The sequence below is a fragment of the Pleurodeles waltl genome, chromosome 4_2 (genome assembly GCF_031143425.1).
Source record: "Pleurodeles waltl isolate 20211129_DDA chromosome 4_2, aPleWal1.hap1.20221129, whole genome shotgun sequence".
NCBI lineage: Eukaryota > Metazoa > Chordata > Amphibia > Caudata > Salamandridae > Pleurodeles > Pleurodeles waltl.
In genome coordinates, this window is record NC_090443.1 from 343,138,193 (window position 1) to 343,158,118 (window position 19,926).

At 44.8% G+C, this 19,926-nt stretch overlaps 1 protein-coding gene across 4 annotated transcripts in view; it reads right to left on the reverse strand.

Moving 5' to 3' along the window:
• Positions 1–19,926, reverse strand: part of LOC138294138 (E3 ubiquitin-protein ligase TRIM39-like) — a 431,514-nt gene that overhangs the window by 352,028 nt on the left and 59,560 nt on the right. For 3 of the 4 annotated variants that reach the window (XM_069233333.1, XM_069233334.1, XM_069233335.1), the window contains one exon: positions 11,258–11,715. The exons of the other annotated variant lie outside the window; for it this stretch is intronic. In XM_069233333.1, the coding sequence (XP_069089434.1) occupies positions 11,258–11,647 (390 nt within the window). In that variant the 5' untranslated portion in view covers positions 11,648–11,715. The remainder of the gene's footprint in view (positions 1–11,257; positions 11,716–19,926) is intronic. 4 annotated transcript variants of the gene reach the window in all.

Below are 19,926 nucleotides of genomic sequence, written 5' to 3' on the forward strand. Positions count from 1 at the left end.
ACCCAGAGTAGTGCAATCCTTTTTCTTACCCACCTCTCAACTATCCTGACACAATGGGCATACTACCAGTAGGGGGAAGTTAACTGTATACTTGACCCAAAATTATATAGATCGTATCCCCCCGCCTCATTGACCTCCTACCACCCACTTTTCCCACTGGTTTGAGCGCTGGACACTTAGAAAGCTGGTGCACTCTTCACCTGGACACCAGAAAATATTCTTACTATTCACCCTCTCCTTATCTCCATGTCAAACTAGACTGCACTCTGTTACCCTGCAATCCAACTACAAACCATCACAGCCAATTACTTAGGTGAAACATTTTCAGCCTAGTATCCACTACAATTACATTTGAAATGGAGGACACAATGTCCACTGTTTCTCACATGACGGTTACAGCCTGCTATTTTGGAGGACCAGATCTTAAGGGACACCATACAGAAGACATAATCCAAATATAGGACTATAAATTAGGGAACAGCATCTCCACAGCTAGTGGAATGGGAGGCACTAAAAGTACTTGGGGGCCACTGCATTCATGTGATGATGGGGGTCATGGCGGATTTAGAGGGAACTGATGCGCAGTCTTCATTGGGAACTCTGGAGGTTGTGGCTCACTCTAACCCCACATAGTGATGCACACTAATAGCAACCACAGAACAACATGCACAATTAGTGTAACAATTGCGTTGCCTGGACTTTCGGTCCAACCGGAGGAAAATGTATGCGTAGAGGAATGAGTTGGGCCGCCTCAGTGTGGGTCCTGCACTGCACCACACTGATTTCCTCGATCATGATCTGTCTGTCTTCCACACACTTGGTCACCAATCAAACAGACATTCATAATGCATTTATCGCCCACTACCATGCTCTTTGAGACCCTCCTCCCATAGTCTGTCAACCCCGTAACTCTGGCTTTCTTCACAATATAATGCTATCTGTCCTCGAGCCTCACATCAGGAGCACATTGGATATGCCCATCAAAGGAGGTCCATGGAGCCATCAGAGGGGCCACAACCAGCAAGACCTTAGGGCTTGACTGATTCCTCATAGACATCTATAAAACATTTGACCATCTACTTGCCTCTAAGCTCCTGGAACTTTATCAGACAGCGCTAACAGAAGGCCAAATTTCAGTGACACTCCAGAAGGTTCCACTTCCAAAGCCTGATAAGGACCCCTTATAGTCAACCTCGTACCGGCCACTATCCATGCTAGGGTCAAAATATAAGATACTAAGCAAGATCGTAGCAACCAGCCTCCTGAAACATATGCCTAGAGTACTTCACCTGGAGCAGAACTGCTTTATCCTGGGCTACTCCACCAGACTCAGCATCCACAGGCTACACAGTGTTTGGAGTTTTCACCCAGTTACTGGTCATATGTTGCCTGCATGTTAGATTTAGAAAAGGAATGCAGCACAGTAGATTGGAATCATCTATTCCCAACACTCACCTCATTGGGAATCATGGGTTGGCTGCAAAGACGTATACCTCTTCTACACAGAATCCACGGAGCAAGTAAAGATTGGTCAATGCATCTACCCCCCCCCCCCCCCCAAATTCCCACTGAGTAGAGAGACACCAAGGACGTCCCTTCTCTCTGCTCCTTTTTGCCTTAGCTATGGAGCCTCTGGCAACAGGGTCAGAAATTGGGTATCCCCCTGAATGGCGGAACACATAGTCTCACTAAAAGTTGACGCATTAATCCACAGCCATGATATAAGGAATGGAATCTCCAATATCAGGAACATCTTGTCAGAATTTCTAGCAGCCTCCGGCCTTAGGGGTGAACTGGGCCAAATCCTGTCTGTTTACACTACACAGAGATTGCCCGCCACTGTATTTATCAGTGAATTCACACCCTCTGCTTTGGGAGCTCCGTATATTTAATTATATTGACATGCTTCTATATCATAAGACTCCAGACATCCTAGATGAGAATCTCACTAAAACCATCACCTCCCTCCACCCTTAAAAGGCCTTCTGGAGTACACTCCCGCTCATGATCCAAGAGAGAGTGTCTATCTAAAATGGTGATGCTCTCATGCCTCCTGTACTCCTTTCATGACCTTCCTGTACACATCCCACAGACCATATTTCATATGCTTCATGACGTGTTATTCTGCTTCATCTGGAACAAAGACTGGCGTAGAGTTGGGCTGCGCAATCTACAATTGCCTGTGGAAAAAGGGGGCCTAGCAGCCCCCAACTTTGAACATTACTACTTGGCAGTGCAGCTCCAATGGACTGCTCGTTGGCTAGCAGGCCGCCTGCTGGAGGAGCTAGGTTTATCCTCCACCGATCGTGCACACCGTGTGGTACAAGAGGCTTTCCTGTCTTAGGCGCGACCCCCCACTCCAAATTCTAAGAATTTACTATACACAGCACATGATAGCTACCATTGCAGTTCACACCTCATGCCATTCATTCCACTGCTCTCTCCTGAAATCGTATTGTACTCCGCTGCTCCATTCCATAACATGACATGACTAGTAGGGAGGGCCTAGTGGCATGGCAAACTGTTTTGGTGGGCACTCCGGGTTCTTTTTCAAAGTGGTGCTCTCACACCCTTCGAGCAGTTACAAGCAGACTGCGAACTACTGCAGTCATTTCTTGGCATAGGATCGACTGGCGAATTCTGTTGTGCAGCATTATTATAGATATAGAACCAGAGCAGCAACTATCTGTGTACACACTCCAGGAAGTTTGAGGTTCCAAGCAGATATAAGTACTTTGAGGCAGCAAGGCCCGCTACTCTGGAGTCCCCTCCCAGTGTCTAGTTTACGAAAATATCTAGAGTTGGTAGATTTTCAGTAAAAAAATAAAATAAATATATATATATATATATATATATATATATATATATATATATATATATATATATATATATATATATATATATATATATATATATATATATATATACATACATACACACACACACACCTTGGCAGAGAAAGACAAAAGATAGTTACTGCACAACCATCTACTCCTCAGGACACGCGCAGCATGGCTGAGGACGGCTCCAGGCCACCTCAGCATGGAAGGGGTTAATGCAGCTCTAGAACACATTTAAAAGTGCTTGCTTTTTATATCTGCTACTCGAAGTATGTACAGATAATGACCAAAAACACCGTCTCTAGGTGAGTTTGCTCATTTTTTCACCAGCCAGGGCATTAAAATACCGCGGGTGCAGGTAGAAAACCAGTTAGGTTGCAATCCTAGCAGCTACTGGTATTGAAAGTACACGTTTTAGTGTGCATGTGAGAATGTTTTACAGAAAAAGATGAGGAAGATATTGGAAAACACATTGTAAATGTGTCCCAAGTTTGCTTTCCTGAGACTAAGAACATGCTCTCATTTGAAAACCGGTTTCACTGAAACATCTTTGAAAACCCCAGCACAGGATCAGCATTTTAGACAGGATAAAATCCTCTTAGAATACACAATTTTCCAAATTACTATGGTACCATCAACAAATGACAGTTATATTATATTGTGACATCTTTTATCACGCTTTACATGTGCTCTTTTTTGTGACCCTCAAAAACAGGTGCTCTATACAATGCATTTCAATGGGGACCATGTTCTAGAGTCAGGTTCTAAAAGCCACAATGTTTGTTGTTCATGTTGTGCCCAGTCAATCAAGCGGGCAACCTTATTTTGTGCTTCCAAAATTATTTGATCAATTGTCAGTTTATGAAACGTCTTCGTTTTAGGTCTTGCTTGACAGCACAGACCTGATCTGCTGCTGTGACAAACGAAAGCCCCCAGGGAGCCATTGCAGTTTTCTGCAGAGTGGGTTACTTTTTGTCATTTTTGCATGGGCTGATTTGGTTTTCCATTCGAGCCTTGATTCAAGGTCATAACAGGTGTATTGGTCAAAGGCCTGGACCGCAGACGTTTCAATTCTACAGCTTGTTTGACTAGGTTAAAATGTGGCTGTCATCCTGCAGGGCTCAGTCCGGGAAAAAGGCAGTGTTATCTTTTAAACTTAGCATTGGCTTGTTTGATGACATGCAACATACGGGAAGCCTAGCAGTCTGACACTTGGCCTCTTGTTCCATTTGAAAGAATCAAAGCTTGCCTTTACAGAAAGGTAGCATAAGTACTACAAACCGCATAATAAGTGCGTCGAGCACTACAAGACCGCAGCTTCATTGGAGAACCACAGCACAGAATTTGTAATTGCTCTCATAGCTTCCTGTAAACCCTCTGGTCCTGCTCAAGAATCTGGGGCACAATCGCCATGTGGGCTTTGGTGGGGGACCTGTTGCCGCCACACCACAAATATCCTCATTTGTTTCCAAGATGTCAAGTCTCAACAGACTTGTGCCTGCAACGTCTGGGCCATGACTGCATGGTACCTAATGCTGTGAGTAGAACTTATGGCTTTTGGATAGCACTTATTAATGCAGAGCCTCTTGTTGGGAAAAGTTGTCCACATATTACATTGGGATCATTTCCCATCCCTAAAGAGACTGCCTGAGTCGTCAGGAGCAGATCGGGCAACAGTCACCACTGATCAGGCCCACCACGTCAACATCCCAACCTTTGGTTTTACACTACCATAAAGATGTAACATGTTCAAGCTTATAATTAAGGAAAAACCAGCAATTAGTTGTGACAATGTGAGAAAAGTCCCTGGGTAAGTAGCCTTGCTACCTCACCGGGAGAGAGAGCAATCTCCATGGGGCAATGTACCCTTCTTCCTAATTATCAAATTCAATGACTTGTGTAAGACAGAGGCTTTCAAATATCAATGGAGGGCAGTGCACAGGCTGCTCCCCAAACATGAGACACATGCGTAATGGGCTTCAGCTCTTGCCAAAAGTTAACAGGGGTGAGGTGCACAATTTAGCACCAAAGCACTGCCCATAAGGAGAAAAGGAAAAATAAAGTTTAAAAAAAAAAAAAAAAAAAAAACTCTGTTGGAAATCGGTAAGCAAAAGAGAAGCAGCTAATGAACCACAACACTTAGGGGAGAAAAGGAACTATGAGGCCATGCAGGGAAAGAAGGCGGGGGGGACCCCAGACTGCAAGCATGCATGTTGCAAGTGCACCAAACTGAATAACTGAAAGAGAACATCAAAACTCATAAGTAGAAACTAGAATGCATCAAATCACCAATGGCTATGTCTAAAGCTAAATAAGGTGATTTTTTTACATTTGAAATGGTCTCGTAAATAGTTACTTGCGCGGAATTCCTTTCATTTTTTGAAAAATGTATGCATCATTAAGAACTTAGAAGACATTTGATATTAACAGCCAATGGATGTGGTCTATGCTTTTGTTAAATGAGGAAAATTCTCAGTTGTGATCAACAACGATGGAACATTCTTAAGATGAGGTATTCACAATATTAACCAAAATGTACTGAATGTTCATATAAAATGTACTTCAATTCTTTCATAACCTTGGTTTATTTCATTCTTAATACTCTTCAGAGTAAAAAAGTTCTTCAATTTTAACCCAGCCCTCGAGTGCTTCGAGGTACAAGCCTCTTTTTCAAGGCAGGGTTCTAAATCAGAAGTATCCACCAGTATTTCACAGCATTTCTAATATTTTCTCCCCCATTTACTGGTTTCAGGAGTTTCCTCTAGCATTCATACACAGCTAATAAAATGTTTCAGATATTTATTAGGGTCAAAAAGTACATTTTATAGCACATTTTTACATATTTGCTAGAAATGGAAAGGATATGAGAGGACACGAATGAAATATTCCAGTACTTTCTCAGTGTGCCATGAAAGCTCAAGCTCCCCACAGATATTTTGAAGGTTTTCCAGCAGGTCGAACCAGTGGCGTAGCGTGCGGGGTGCAGCGGGGGCCGGCCGCAACATCTTGGAAGAGACTAGAGTGCTAAAATCCACGGGTTAGGGGGCGCAAATTACTTGCCTTGCCCCAGGTTAGGGTGCTGACAACCCACGCTACGCCACTGGGTCGAAGATACTTTTGAGATAAGTGTGTTAAAATGTACAGTTACTCTAATTTCTCTAAAAACAAATGTAAAAATCAGAGTTGTCACAGGTAGTTCAGAAATGCAATTTCACATAAGCCTTCCTCTACCACAGCATCCAAAATCACTTTGAATAATCTTTCCATCCTTCAAAGTGTATTTTCAAAGTCTAAGAAGGCCTATGGAAGTGACAAAATAGAAAAAAAAAAAAAGTTATGTATGCTCGTAAACTGAGTCATCACAACAGAGTTGGGGAAATTGCAAAGGCTCGCTGCGGTGCCGTTAAGAGTCTGTTACATGCTTGGGTAGTTTTATTTCACAGTGAACCGTCAAATATGCAAATGTACAAACTGATTGACACTCACCATCACATGGTTATGCCAACTCCATCAGTCGTGACTCAGTAACTTGACAAGGACTTTCTCGATTTCTCCAGGTTAAGATTACACACTTGCATTACTGCCATAGATATTTACGGACAGGTTAGTCATTATGTCAGAGTAGCACATTCTCTCACATCAGTTTAAAGGAAAGTCATTGTTAAGAAACTACTCTGGCTATGGTTCAATTTACCAGCCCAGTGTCTTTAATTTAATAACTGTTAGGCCCGTCAGCCTTAGCCTGGTCTTCCCACAAACATTTTGCGCACACCCCTCCTATTCTGCTGAATTTATTTTTGTTGGCCTTACACTCTAGCAGCACTGGCTAGCAGTGGTAACATGCACAAAGTATTTGTGCTCACTCCCCAAACACATGGTAAATGCGGCTTATACCCGACCAGCATATTTAATTTAATTACAAGTCCCAAGTAAAGTGGTATACCCTATACCCAGGGCAGGAAATGATGTTCCTAGTGGGCAGCAATACTTACTGTGTCACCCACTTAAGAAGTCCTTTAAAATAAGTCTGACCTGCAACAGCAGCCTGCAAGCAGTTTTAAACTGCCAATTCGACTTGGTAAAAACTGTCCTTTGCCAAGCCCAAAACTCCCATTTTAATGTATGTCATTCCTTAATAAGCCCACAAAGCAGGGTGCATTGTATTTAAAAAGTTGGACATGTATTTTTAAACTTTACGTATCCTGGTAGTCAAGCACCCCTAAATTCGTTTTTCACTCCTTTGAGGCCTACCTCTCGCATAAGATAACATTGCATTCCCTTATCACATTTAATCATTGATAACTTGAGGAAACAGGCTTTTGCTGTGAACTCCTAGATGCTGTTTTTGTTTTTTAAACGCAGATTGCACGGAGGCCTGCTAACCAGGTCTCAGTGCCAGTACCCTTACAATGTTGAATTTGCTATCCCCAATTGGCATCAGCTGACTTGCTTATAAGTCAGTAGTATACGGTACTCTGGTCATGTAAGATACAGTGTCCATCCACGGGTGCAGCACCGATTGTGCCACCCTCCGTGAGCCTTGAAGGGCAGTTTTAACCAGTGTCAAAGTCTCCACTTCCCGTAACAATATACATGTCTCTCCTAAGAAAGGCATGTGTAGCCCTAGGCAGGAAGCTCTATTATTAAGTCGACATATACTTTTAATGTCTTAACAGCAAAAATTCCAAATTGCTGTTGCTGTGGAAATGTTAGTAGTCCCATTGGCTAACACAGAGTACCGGCTAACCTCTCAGTCTGACTAACTTCTAAATGGGGCTACTAGAATGGTACTTCAAGATTTCAAATGAATTGTGGCATTAAACTTGACGCCCAAGTCATATTTAATGTCACTTTTATGGAAAAACTACTTTTAGAAAGTTACTTTCTGTTGCCCAGTGTCCTTGCACAGTTGCTGACCACCAGGCAGCCTTCTGCACAACTGGGGAGAAGTGTTAATAACTCACAGGCTCAGGAATAATAGAAGCCTGCTACAAAGGGAGGCCACTCCACTGAAGTCTATGGCAGCCTCGATGTAGTGTGGTTTTGATTTAAGATTGCTTTGGGGACCACGTAACTGTCCAAATACTCCTCACTGCCCCCCCCCCCCCCCTCCCTTTCCTTGTTGGAACTGGTCACCCAACCCAGACAGGAGGAGCCGATCACAATTCTTTCAAACTTTTCAAAAGTTTGAACATTTTAGTTACTAATGCTTGTTTGCACTTTGGACTAAATAGCTAAATTTTACATATATATATCTGGAACCATCTGGAAAATTTCTCATATTTGGGTCTAAAAATTCATAAAATATAATCCATTTTTATAAATTGGTGTTGGATTTCTTTCATGTTATGTGACTTTCTCACTTCATTGTTGGTGCTTCTAAATGGTTTACACTAGCTCCTTGGTTTAGGTCTTTCTGTTGCAAGCCACAGCTACCAAGAGTTGAGCTAAAGGTTTTACAACACAAGAACAAGCCCGACTGGACATAAGACAGTTTTGTGAGAACTACACAGTAATGTCACACAACCCTCAGCTTTTTTTGTTTTGGAGCAGCTGGAAATATCTTTATGGGCATCTAAAGAGTCGAAATTTAAAATCCTTTTTAATGGTAAAATCAGATTTTAAGTCACAATTCTGAAAATGCCACTTTTAGAAAGCTGGTGATTTCCTGTCCTAACCATTTGGTGCCTGCAGCCTGTTCGATAGTAGTCACATAACTAGGTGGGAGTGGCAGTTGGTCTTTGTATATTCCTCCCAAACACCCACAGAATAGAGGGACAGGGTGATGGCAGGGTAAGCCACTGGCACGATTAGGGGCAGAGCTGTGCACAGCCCTACCTGCGCTTCAAAGACACTGCCTCAGCAGACCCTCAAAGAATTTCAGTCTAGGCCATTGTGATGCCAGACAGCCTGGTACCAGGGTAAGGAGGCAGGAAATTCAACACTTCCATGGGGGTAAAACTCCAGAAGTTTCTTCCACTTCAAAACTAGCACCAAGAATAGAAACAGGACCCTCAGAATCAGCGGTTCAGTTTACGTTTGGTCTGGCAAAAAGACTTCGAGGACTGCCCTGTTGCCTGTGGCCTTCTGTGTACTTCAGAGGACTGCCCTGCTGCTCCAAGAGGACAGCTTTGCTTGCTGACACTTGCCCTGTGCTCTCAGGACTGCTCAGCTTCTTGAGACCTGCATGAGCCCAAGACTTCCAGAGTTATTCAGAGGGCTATCTGGCTGGCTTCCTGATCAGAGCCAAGGGGCAGAAAAGTCTCCAAACGTTTTGAACCCACACCTGGACTGAGGGGGTTAATACAACTTTGGAGGAGGTGTTAATCCGTCCCAAAAGTGACAGATATACCACCAGCAATATTACGAGTCCATTATATCCTATGGAACTCTTAATACGGCTGGTGGTATATCCGTCACTTTTGGGGCAGATTAACACCTCCTCCAAAGTTGTAATAACTCCCCGAGTCAGATTTGAGTCCTGACCCTCAAAGTGGTGCCCTCCATGCGGTGCCTTTGCAGTCCTGGACCCCTGGATGTGGTGCTCAATGTGCCCAAGTAGTGAATTTTCAATAATTAGGACTTGAAATAGAAAAAGTGTATGCCAAAAAGTGCCTTGAGAACCAAGAGGACATGTGACCTACTTGCTTGTTGATCCACCCAATGTGCATGGCCGGTCAGCTTTACTTTGCGGTAGCTCCTGCTACATTCTTTTCCACAGCAGCAGACCCTGTTCAACAGTTCCCTTCTAGAAGTATCTGGCCTCCTAAAGCTGTTAACAGATCAAGTTTGCAGCTTCATCATGCTCAACATTTTCAGCTTCCATTATAAAGACCTAGTCGAACAAAGAAATCTTCACTGCAACTTTGTCGAACAGCTCCTAAACAACCAGAGATAAGCCGAGACTCGTCCCAATCCACTCCATGTAGCTGAACAATGCTCCATCACGGTCGACCTTAAATCTTGACTGTGGTCCAGTCTCACATGACCAGATACCATTGGCTGGCACTTTGCTCTTTTTGGCACTATTTTTCACATTAAAATTTAAAACTTCATAACTCCGGTTCTAATGATTGGATTTTTGCAATTTTGGTTTCAAATTTTAGAGTTTACTCTATTTTTATAAATTGGCTCTCAATTTTGTGTTCCGTTTTCACTCTTGCTGATTGTGTGCTGCATATATAATGTGCACATTGCCTCCAAGTCAAGCCTGACTGCTTGTGTGCCAAGATACCAGAGGTCTATGCACAGGTTAATGACTTTGTGGTTCACCCTAGCAAGGATTATGGCTGTTGCTTGAGCAGGGTTTCACTTCCCTCAACCAACTGCCTAATTTCTCACAGTAACTAAGATACAAACTCACATAGTGTCAGTGTCAGGTGACAAACAATAAAACATATTTCTTATGGGAAACAAGGGTTTGGTGTGTTCCTTTTTAGGAATTTGAAACATTAAAAACAAGACTAAGCAACTCCTCTGGGGAGCATTTAAATATTCAAAGTCAATGCAATGGTAACTGGGTCTAACTGACAATCACAAAGCCCTAGAAAAGGCAGTGCTGCAGGTTCTCTTTGATGAGAGAGCATTTGTAGATGGTAAACCAACTTCACAGCAATAAAGTTATACCTTACAGAACCCAAATTATGTTAAGTTACTTTTTCAAACCCTCTATAGCCAAGATGTAAAGTGGTAGTCATCTGTGACCCATATGTCAGGGTGCTTCAACTAAAAACAATTTTCCAGCCCTACAAATACATGCTAGGTAAAAAGAAAGCATATACGTTTTCCACCTAGGCCCAAGATTAATAGTGTACAACCGAATCCGATGAAAACATCCTGCAAATGTGCCATAAATCTAGCCCTTCTGAACCTATGTTAGACATTCGCCCCCTACCCCCCTAAAAAAAATACAGGAAAACAGCATGGAACACGAGCATTCACAGCACTATTCGCTGCTGTGTATTGCCACACCAATTGTTACAATTCAAACAAAGCTTCATGCACCTCAAAAAGTTAGTGTATAAACTTAAAGCACACATTGCACACAAATGTCGGACACTAGCAGAGGGACCAACAAAGTGGCGTACTTCCATTGAGTGGACGCATAGTGCCTAATTTTTACTGGCTAGGCAGTCAGATCTGATAATTAGTACTGGCAGACAGTGAGAGCCCAGTGTATACTAATCATGTGTAAGTGCGCATGCCGTAAGCATCCCTCCAGTAGAGTGGGCACCAGTGAATCAGTGGCAGTTACTGGAGAGAAAATGGGTGCTCTGTTTTCCAGTGCGTTTGTAAAGAAAGCATTCACAATTAGCCAGCCTAGCCTTGCACCCATTCACACGTGCCTTGTACTCTTCGCCAGTTTCTTATTGTGTTGAACAGTGCAAAAATCATAACCTCAATACCGAAGTACATACCTTGTAATGTTGCCCGGCCTCTTCTATCTTACTCACACGGTGCATTTCATGGTCAGTGGAAGTCCAACACACCAAACAAATCAATTCCTGATCGTCCTCACAGAACATCTGTAGTGGCTGCTCATGTTTTGTACAGATGTTCATGTCCTCTTGTTTTAACTCTTGCCCAGGGATTCGGAGTTGCCAGTTGGAAAACAGCTTTTTGGCTTGACATATTCGTCCGCATATGGGGCAAGGGAAATTTTCCTCTCTTCTCCCCCAGCACTGAGTGATGCAGCTGGGGCAAAAATGGTGTCCACAATCTACGGCCACTGGATACCGGGTATCTTCCGAACACATCGAACAAGTGAAATCTCCCCAGAAATCCAGAAACCCATTTGCTTCCGCCATTATCCAAGAAATGGAGTAAGCTGAACGTGCTTCTTGGTGCTATTGCTACGGTCTCCAGATATTAGACACTGAAGGGAGAGGAAGAAAGTATCTCATCAATGCGTGTACTTCTAAAGTGCTTCAAAGATAGCATTTCAACCAAGATAACTGTATCCAAATTAATTTTTGGCGGTCTATACATAAAGTTCTCTCAAGAGATCTGAATAAAATAGGTGCCCCCCCACGCATTTTGGCCCGCTCTGATAAATGACAACTTTGTGGTAAAGCAATGTTAACGGATGGGTGCTGAACTATTTAAGTAATAAATTATTAGTTTTATATTTTCCCCAAATAAACCTCACAACCATATGACTGAGAGGACACAGTATTCAACACAGCAAAAAGGAATTTTAGAGAATTTGGCAAGCACTTAATATAAATTAACCTTACTCCATTTGACATTGTGAAACTTCCTGCAGATGAGCGAGTTTAAGCCCACATTCCGATAACAAAAAGCTTCACCTACTGAGCACCAGCAAGTTTATAGTTAACTAATTTGTTTTATTTTCATAACCCATTGAGCATTTGATTGGTTGAAAGCTGAAGAACATTTGCTGAAGAGCTACCAACTGGAGTTTAAGAATTTCGCACAAAAGATACATCATTATGTTTGATACAAAAAATAGTTGCCTGGCATAAAATATCAAACAGCATATCTGGCTGCTGGATTAGACCAAATTCATGAATTTATACATATTACAATTCAGGACCTTAAGAAGAAACACGGAAAACGGAGGTAAGCATTATTAAATGCTCAAGAAGGTAGATCATGAAGCCTTTGATAGATAGTAAGGTGACAAAGCCTAAAATCCTCAGAAACTCAACTGGCAACGCCATGGCTGTCCCATTGACCTGATTAAACATTTAATACAGGCGATGGCACCTGTGTAGTTTTGGTATGGCTTCCATTGTCAAGCCACTTTTTTGATATTGTTAGAGAGTTTATAAAGCAAGACAATGAATGTAGGCGTCCTGGCGCAAATAAAGTTTTGCTAGTAACTTAGGCCCTCTTCGATGAACCCACTCAAACCTTTTGAAGAAATTGAATGCCCATTAGATCCGAATTTGGCATGGCATGGCAAGGCACGTTTCATTCACATCCTTCAGTGGAGCCCACAAAAAGGGGAGATGGTTAAAAAAAGTAAGGTTTACCATTTTGTCATTCGGTATTAAATTTGAACTGCACTACAGTAAAATGATTGTATGAAAAGAAGCATTTCAGTTGGCAGATTGAGCAAGCTTGTGCTTAACATCAGGAAGGGAAACATTGTCAAGAGTTCTTGTAAGGGGGAGGGGGTGGCCACCAAGAAGGTGGGTTAGATGTCCTTGCACAGAGCTCCATCTGGGCCATACTAAATCCTGACATGATATGACATCCCTGAGCCCGATCAACCCCAAAAACAGAACCCCACTTGATCCTGAGGGCCATGCAGATATCCTGAGCAGACAAACAAAGCCCCTTGATGATAACCAACCAAGCAACTGCAGCCTTTGAAAATTAAGCAAGGCCTGACAAAATGGCAGCTGCCTTTCAATGCAGCTGAATGAGATGAACGTGAAAAGTTTCTTGGCCCCAAATGGGTTCAAGGGCGCTAGAATACAGTGACACCCGGCATCTGGTGGGGTTCCACTGAGGATCACAGCCTCCTGATGCTGATCGATGTACAAATCGGTGCCGAAGCGGGGAGACTGTCTCGCTGTGTGGTGCCAAGAGGGGAAGCAAGCAGCGAACTAGTATTTTGCCTGGGCTCCTGAGGGGCCACAAGGTGCCTGGCCCCAGGAGCATTTATTAGTCACCCGTGGTCCCGCCAGTGCTGACTATTGATCGCTGTGCAATTCGGCACCACATCCGAGACCACCCGCTGTGTGGAGAGGAGAGGCAAGGTAGATGCACCCTTAGATTCCTCCCCTCCAGGCCTCTGAGGGGACTGGGATTGGAGGTATACCTGGCCCAGGAGCATTTCCCAAGTGCCAGAGGTCGCCTCTGCTCCAGCGGAGGATTGTGGCGTGGGTCAATGGGCCAGAAACAGGCAGAGTTGGAGTAGGAGTGAGTTGGATCCAGCAGCCGGGCATTCACACACTGGCCCCCAGATGAAGGAATAAAGGCAAAAACGAATGGCTGAAACGTAGCAGATGCTGGAGGCGAGCACCAGCCAGAGGTTTGTCAAAAGTTCCCTGGTGGGGACGAGCGATAGTAGCCCACATTCTCTCCTCTGGGACGGCAATAGCAGCCTGGACTAGTGGCCACACACTGCGGACATAGCCACTATAAGCAGTAGAAGGGAGTCCTGATGCAATTTGGGCACACAATTTGGGACAATAGATTTGGGCATACCAGATCCCACCGTGGCGCATGTAACAAGCAGGGTGGTGCCCCCCTTACCAGTGACTCAACTTGGGGGGGGGACGACATTGGTGGCTGTGTGGATGCACCCCTCCTTGGGGGGGGGGGGTCTATCTTTGACCCAAGAAAACATAGCCCTTGAGATGCTCTATTCATTTGCAGGAGGCCTTGCATTCAGAGGCAGCAAACAGGTGCCCAGCGAGGATGAAGGTGAAGGCTCCTCTGGAGAGTGACCCGAAGGTGCGAGTGGAGTTCCTGGAGGTGATCAGCTACATAAAACCCTGAAAGAGAGAGAGAAAGAGAAAGAGAGAGAAAGAGAGAGAAAGAGAGAGAAAGAGAGAAAGAGAGAGAAAGAGAGAGAAAGAGAGAGAAAGAGAGAGAAAGAGAGAGAAAGAGAGAGAAAGAGAGAGAAAGAGAGAGAAAGAGAGAGATAGAGAGAGATAGAGAGAGATAGAGAGAGATAGAGAGAGATAGAGAGAGATAGAGAGAGATAGAGAGAGATAGAGAGAGATAGAGAGAGAGAGAGAGAGAGAGAGAGAGAGAGAGAGAAAGAGAGAAAGATAGAGGCTACTTTCTGAGAAGGGTGTTGAGGTTAAGGGAGCAAAGTAGGCAGTCATTGAGGTACAGAATAGGCAACCGCTGTGGGAAGCAGCTAAATATGCCACAATACTGGGACGGCAGAGGCTGATGGGTGGGAGACCAGAGGGAGTCCATTGTTACCTGGAATGTGAATGGACTGGGCAACAAAATCAAGCGTGGACTGGTAGCAACTTACATTAGTCACTTAAAGCCATATGTGGTCCTTCTACAAGAGACCCAGTGCAGTTTCCCTGAGAAGGCCCTATACCACGCTGGCCCATGCATGATTCACCTAGAGTTCATGGAGAGTAGCAATCTTAGTTCGGAGGACATCCCCTCCCCTTCCAGGTTCTGAAGACCTAGCTATATCCTAACGAGATGTATGCCGCAGTGTGTGTTGTATCTGGGGGAAGGACAAAAATCACACATTAGCCTCTATGTGCCTCCACGTTTGCAGAAGCCCACCCTAGAGCAGGTAATGCTCATCTTGCTAGGAATGGATTCATCGGTACACATAGTAGGAGGAGATTAATATAATGTTATGGCCCCTGAACCTGATCACTCGGGCTCCATTAAGGGTGTATCGCAGGAGACCCCTCTGGCCCACTGTGCAACTACAATGGGACTCTCTGATCTTTAACGTTGACTCTGCCCATAAGACAGATGTTACTCAGACTTCTCAGGAACCCATGCAGCATTCTCTAGATTTGAATACAGATTCGCTCCGGCAGGAGAAATAGGTAGGATTGAGAATAGAATATCTGGCTGGGTGCCGGTCTGATCACTAACCACTTTGGCTCACCCTGGGAAGATATCCTCATCAGCCGGGATTGGAATGATGATCGAATACGTGGGAGTTACGAGATGAGGCAGGCTCACAGGAATTGACAATAGATACGGCGCTGTATTTCCCAGAAAACAGTCTATAGACTCGGCTGTAACACAGAGGCCTACAAGATAGATCTCTGAGCACTAACACAAAGTATAGTTGCACATAAAAAGAGAAATGAAAGCGATGGAAGAGGTCAAACAAACAAAATCGGTTACTGCAAGCGGCAGGGACCTTAAAGGCAGTGTTGGATCCCCAGGCCCTTCAGATCGAGGCCTTGAGCACATAGTATCACACATTGGCACAAAACGATGCTAGAAACCAGATTCTAGCGATGCAACACCACCTCTAGGACAAGGGTGACAAAGCAGGCAACTTCCTGGCATGGCTAGGTCAGTGTGAGGCAGAGGCCCCTTGGAAACTTAGCATAGTGGGTAGCAACAGCAAATCCTATACACTGATGGCAGAATAGATGAATTTGCAAAATACTATAAGGATTTCTAAAGTGCACACCCTCCTGTTGTAGCTCACCAAATTAAGGCTTACCTAGTCAATGTGAATTTGCAGACCCTTACAATGGAGAACTAATCATCTCTAGAAGAGGATATTACACTCCCGGAAATATATGTGACTATAGCAAAGTTACATTTTGGGAAGACACCAGGCCCCAACAGCCTCTCGGTTTCAAGAAAAAAAAAAAAGGGATCCTTGGTACCCATCTCCCTAGTATGTACTTGGAGGCGAGGTAGGAACACTGCCACCTGACCTGCATAGTGTCACAATAGTAATGCACAAGAACGGGAAGCCAGCGACGAGTTGGTTCCTACTGCCTGATCTCACTGCTCAATGTGGAGACTAAGATTTTGACAGCAGTGCTGGCCACAAGGCTCACAGGAGCTATATTCTCTCTTATCCATAGGGACCAATCGAGTTTCAAGCTACAGAGGTCGACCAGATTTAATCTCTGCAGACTCCATAATTGGAGGGCAATGGACCACTCCCGACAATAATACCATGCATTCCTCCCCCTAGATGTCAAAAAGGCTTTTGATGCAGTACACTGGCCATTTCTGATGCAACACCTAAAGAGATTTGGTTTTGGCCCTGAATTCCTGACCTGGATAGCACAGTTGTACCAGGCACCGATGGCCACAGTGAGAGTAAACAAAACCATCTCCTCGGAACTGACTGAAGTGCACTGGGTTCCTGCTAACCAAGTACCCAGTGCCAGTGTTCCTCGCCCCCAAACAAGACATCTGGTCACTTGATTCCAAGTGACCAGAGCCTCCAGCCTCACTGCAAGTCCCTAGTAAATGGTACCCCCTGGTACCTAGGACATGAGCAGTCAAGAGGGCCCCTCAGAGCTGCAGCACAACTTCAGACACTCTGAGGGACTTAGCACCAAAATTATGCAGACTTCCATTGCAGACTGATTGACAAGGTGCTCCCAAAATTGAAAACACAACATGACATACGCTTGCGTGCGATGTCCCCTAAAGTCATCCCAACAGCAGGCCTTCAGTCTTAAGACAGGGTGTATTATATTACAAGTAAGGGCATACATACATACATGAGCAAATATGCCCTTACTGTGTCTTTGTCGAGTCTTAGACATAGTAAGTGTGCAAGGAAGCCGTTTAAATACATGTGCTTGACACTGGTCAGTACAAGTTTCCCAGCACCACGTGGCTTCTCTGAACCTAGGGATGTTTGCTATCAAACATCTCGTATTATTAAACCCTCACTGATGGATTTAATGACATGCAGCCAGAAGGCACCTTACAAAAACCTACCAACTGCTGGTGAGCTCATTGATCGGTTCTGACCTCCCACGGTGAGAGCCTCTGCTCTCAAGAGGTCAGAATCAAAACCCTGTCCGGGCTCAGGTGTACTCACCCCTCCCCACAGGATGACTTACATTACAAGGCAGGAGCTTCAAAGAATCTGGTATGCATATCTGGCCTTCCTCAGAGGAAGATGCCACCCCCCTGACCGCAGGGCCAGTTTGGCACCTGAACAGATGGGAAAGTTAACTATGCAGGGGCTGTGTTGTATTTCCAGGCTGGACAGCCCCCTAGGTTGACCAGCCCAAAGTGGACACAGCCTAGGAACAGTTGCCATCTTGTGTGTGGTGGAATTTAGGAACTCTGGACAGAGTGATGCCCACTCCCTACAGGAAGTAGTCATCTAGGGGGTGTAGTGACCCCAAGTGTAAGTATCCTCCTGGCTACTACTCTTCACTCCACTTAATGCCCCCCAAGTTCTGTATTTAGGGGACCGCCTGATACCAGGACTTCAGATCTGAAAAGGAGAGGTCAGGAAGCCTGCTGAACCTGAGAACTGAGGAGCATGAATGACTTGGCGCCAACCCTGCCAGCCTCCCTGCTACTCCTGACCCTCAAGGAGCGACTGCCCTGGTCCTGCCACTGCAGCCTCCAAGAAACAGAGCTGCCAGTATTTCACCAATCGCCAAGAAGAACTTCCTTGGAGTAGAAGAGTAGCTCCCCTGCAGGCCCCCAAGGAAGAAGTGAGGACCGGAACCACCAAAAACTCTACGCTGGACATCACCACTGTATCAGGGTCACCTAGCCTGAGCTGAAGTGGACCAACAGTGTCAGCATGGTCTCCAGTCCCTCCCGAGATGAAGCCCACCCAGAGCCTGCTCTCTGTGGTCTTACTGACAAGAGTCTGTAGCCTGATTTGGTTGACACCCCATGCCCCTTCACCACAACTCTCTCTAGTAACGGAGACCCGACGGTCTACTGCACCTAGACACCCCAGACCAAGGAGAAGAGGACCACTGGTGTCCTTACATCCAAGGATCATGAGACCCAGATCCAAACCCCACCTGTTGGTATGGCTAGACTGAACCCCCCACCCACCAGTCTGTAACTGAAGCCGGTTTCTGTGGGCCCCCTGCACCGCAACCGCCTTCGGTGACAAACCGGACGGTTAAAACCACCTCTGCACCTTGACACTTTGGACCGAAGAGAACAGGACCACTGGTACCCCAAGTCCCTGAGCAATGGAAGAACTGAACCCCCTCCGTCATCCGCCCGGACACTCAGTCTGCCCCTGCAGCAACTTTGTGACCGTCCCGAGATGATCTGTTGGTGTGGCCTTGGACCCTGCCCCATACTTACTTACCCTTAGTCCAGGAGATTGGTCCCGTAAGTCATTGTACTATACCTGTATGCAGTGCTTGTTCTTCCTCGATAGGATAACATTACCGCATCTGAAAAACGCACCAAGTGTGGACTTTGAAAACTCTAAAAAAATTCATAACTCAGAAAGTATTCACCCGACTCCAGTGATTTTGTTATCAAAGTTTATATAAAGTATGTGTTATTTTTATGAATTGTTGGTGGATTTCTTTTGAGGGCATGTCTCACTAACTGCATGAGTGTGTGCCTGACATGCTTAGCACTACCCTCTGATATGCCCAACTGCTCGAACATACTACCCAAAAGAGCATTTGAGATGTCATTTGTGCCTATGTGATACTTCTGGGGATTGCTTGGACTCTTTCTATAGTGGGCCAAAATGAAATACACTGTGCAAAGAGCCAGCTTCCTACAACTGACCTCCCAGACCTCTGAGCTTACTACTGAGCGGATCACCTGATCATAATTAATGAAATGTGACCGCAGACCATCCCACATGTGTGCTAGAAAGAACTCCTGGTCTTATTGACATTACCTTTATGGGTGAAAGGGAGCAAGACATCTGCTGCCGGTGACCCATGTGACACTGGAGGTTTAGATTAAGGCAGGGAAATTTACAACTTGGGTGACTAGAAACACAGACCCGCAGTTGTGGACGGGGAAGAGGGTTAAGGAAATTGGGAAGTTAAAAGGGATCAGGGCCTGGTACCTCAATGGGATATCTAAGCTTGGTGATCTCCTTGAAGATGGTGGCTTTATACCCTTCAGCGTGATTACCAACTCAGTGACACCCACTATTTCAAGTGCATTCAGCTTAGACGTGCATAGAATGCAGAAGATCTGTAAACTCACAATACCTAAATATGCACCACTAGTGGGTATGCTGCTCCTGGGTGAAAAGAAAAGATGTTTTCCTACACCAGTAAAATTATAACACGCCCGACTCCCTGACGTAATTGAGGGGGAAATGAAGTGGGAGACCTGGATGATATGGATTGGGAGGCGGCTTTAATGGACAAGAGAGATGGCAATTACATGACGATTAAGGCTCATACAGTTTAAAATTCCGCATTGGGTCTACTATGATCAACCCAGATTGTACAAGTTTTGGAGAGCTGACTTCCTGAGATGTAGGGGAGGTATAGGGTCCTTCCTGCATATGTGTTGGGACTGTCCTCTCATACAACCATGCTAGTGAGCAATATTGACAGAATAGGGCAAGATCAGGGTAGCGGCCTTTCCAATTGAGCCTAAATATGGGGATACCCATGAATGTGGAAGTTCTGCATACCAAGCTACTTTTCTGCAATCGAGTCTGGTGGTG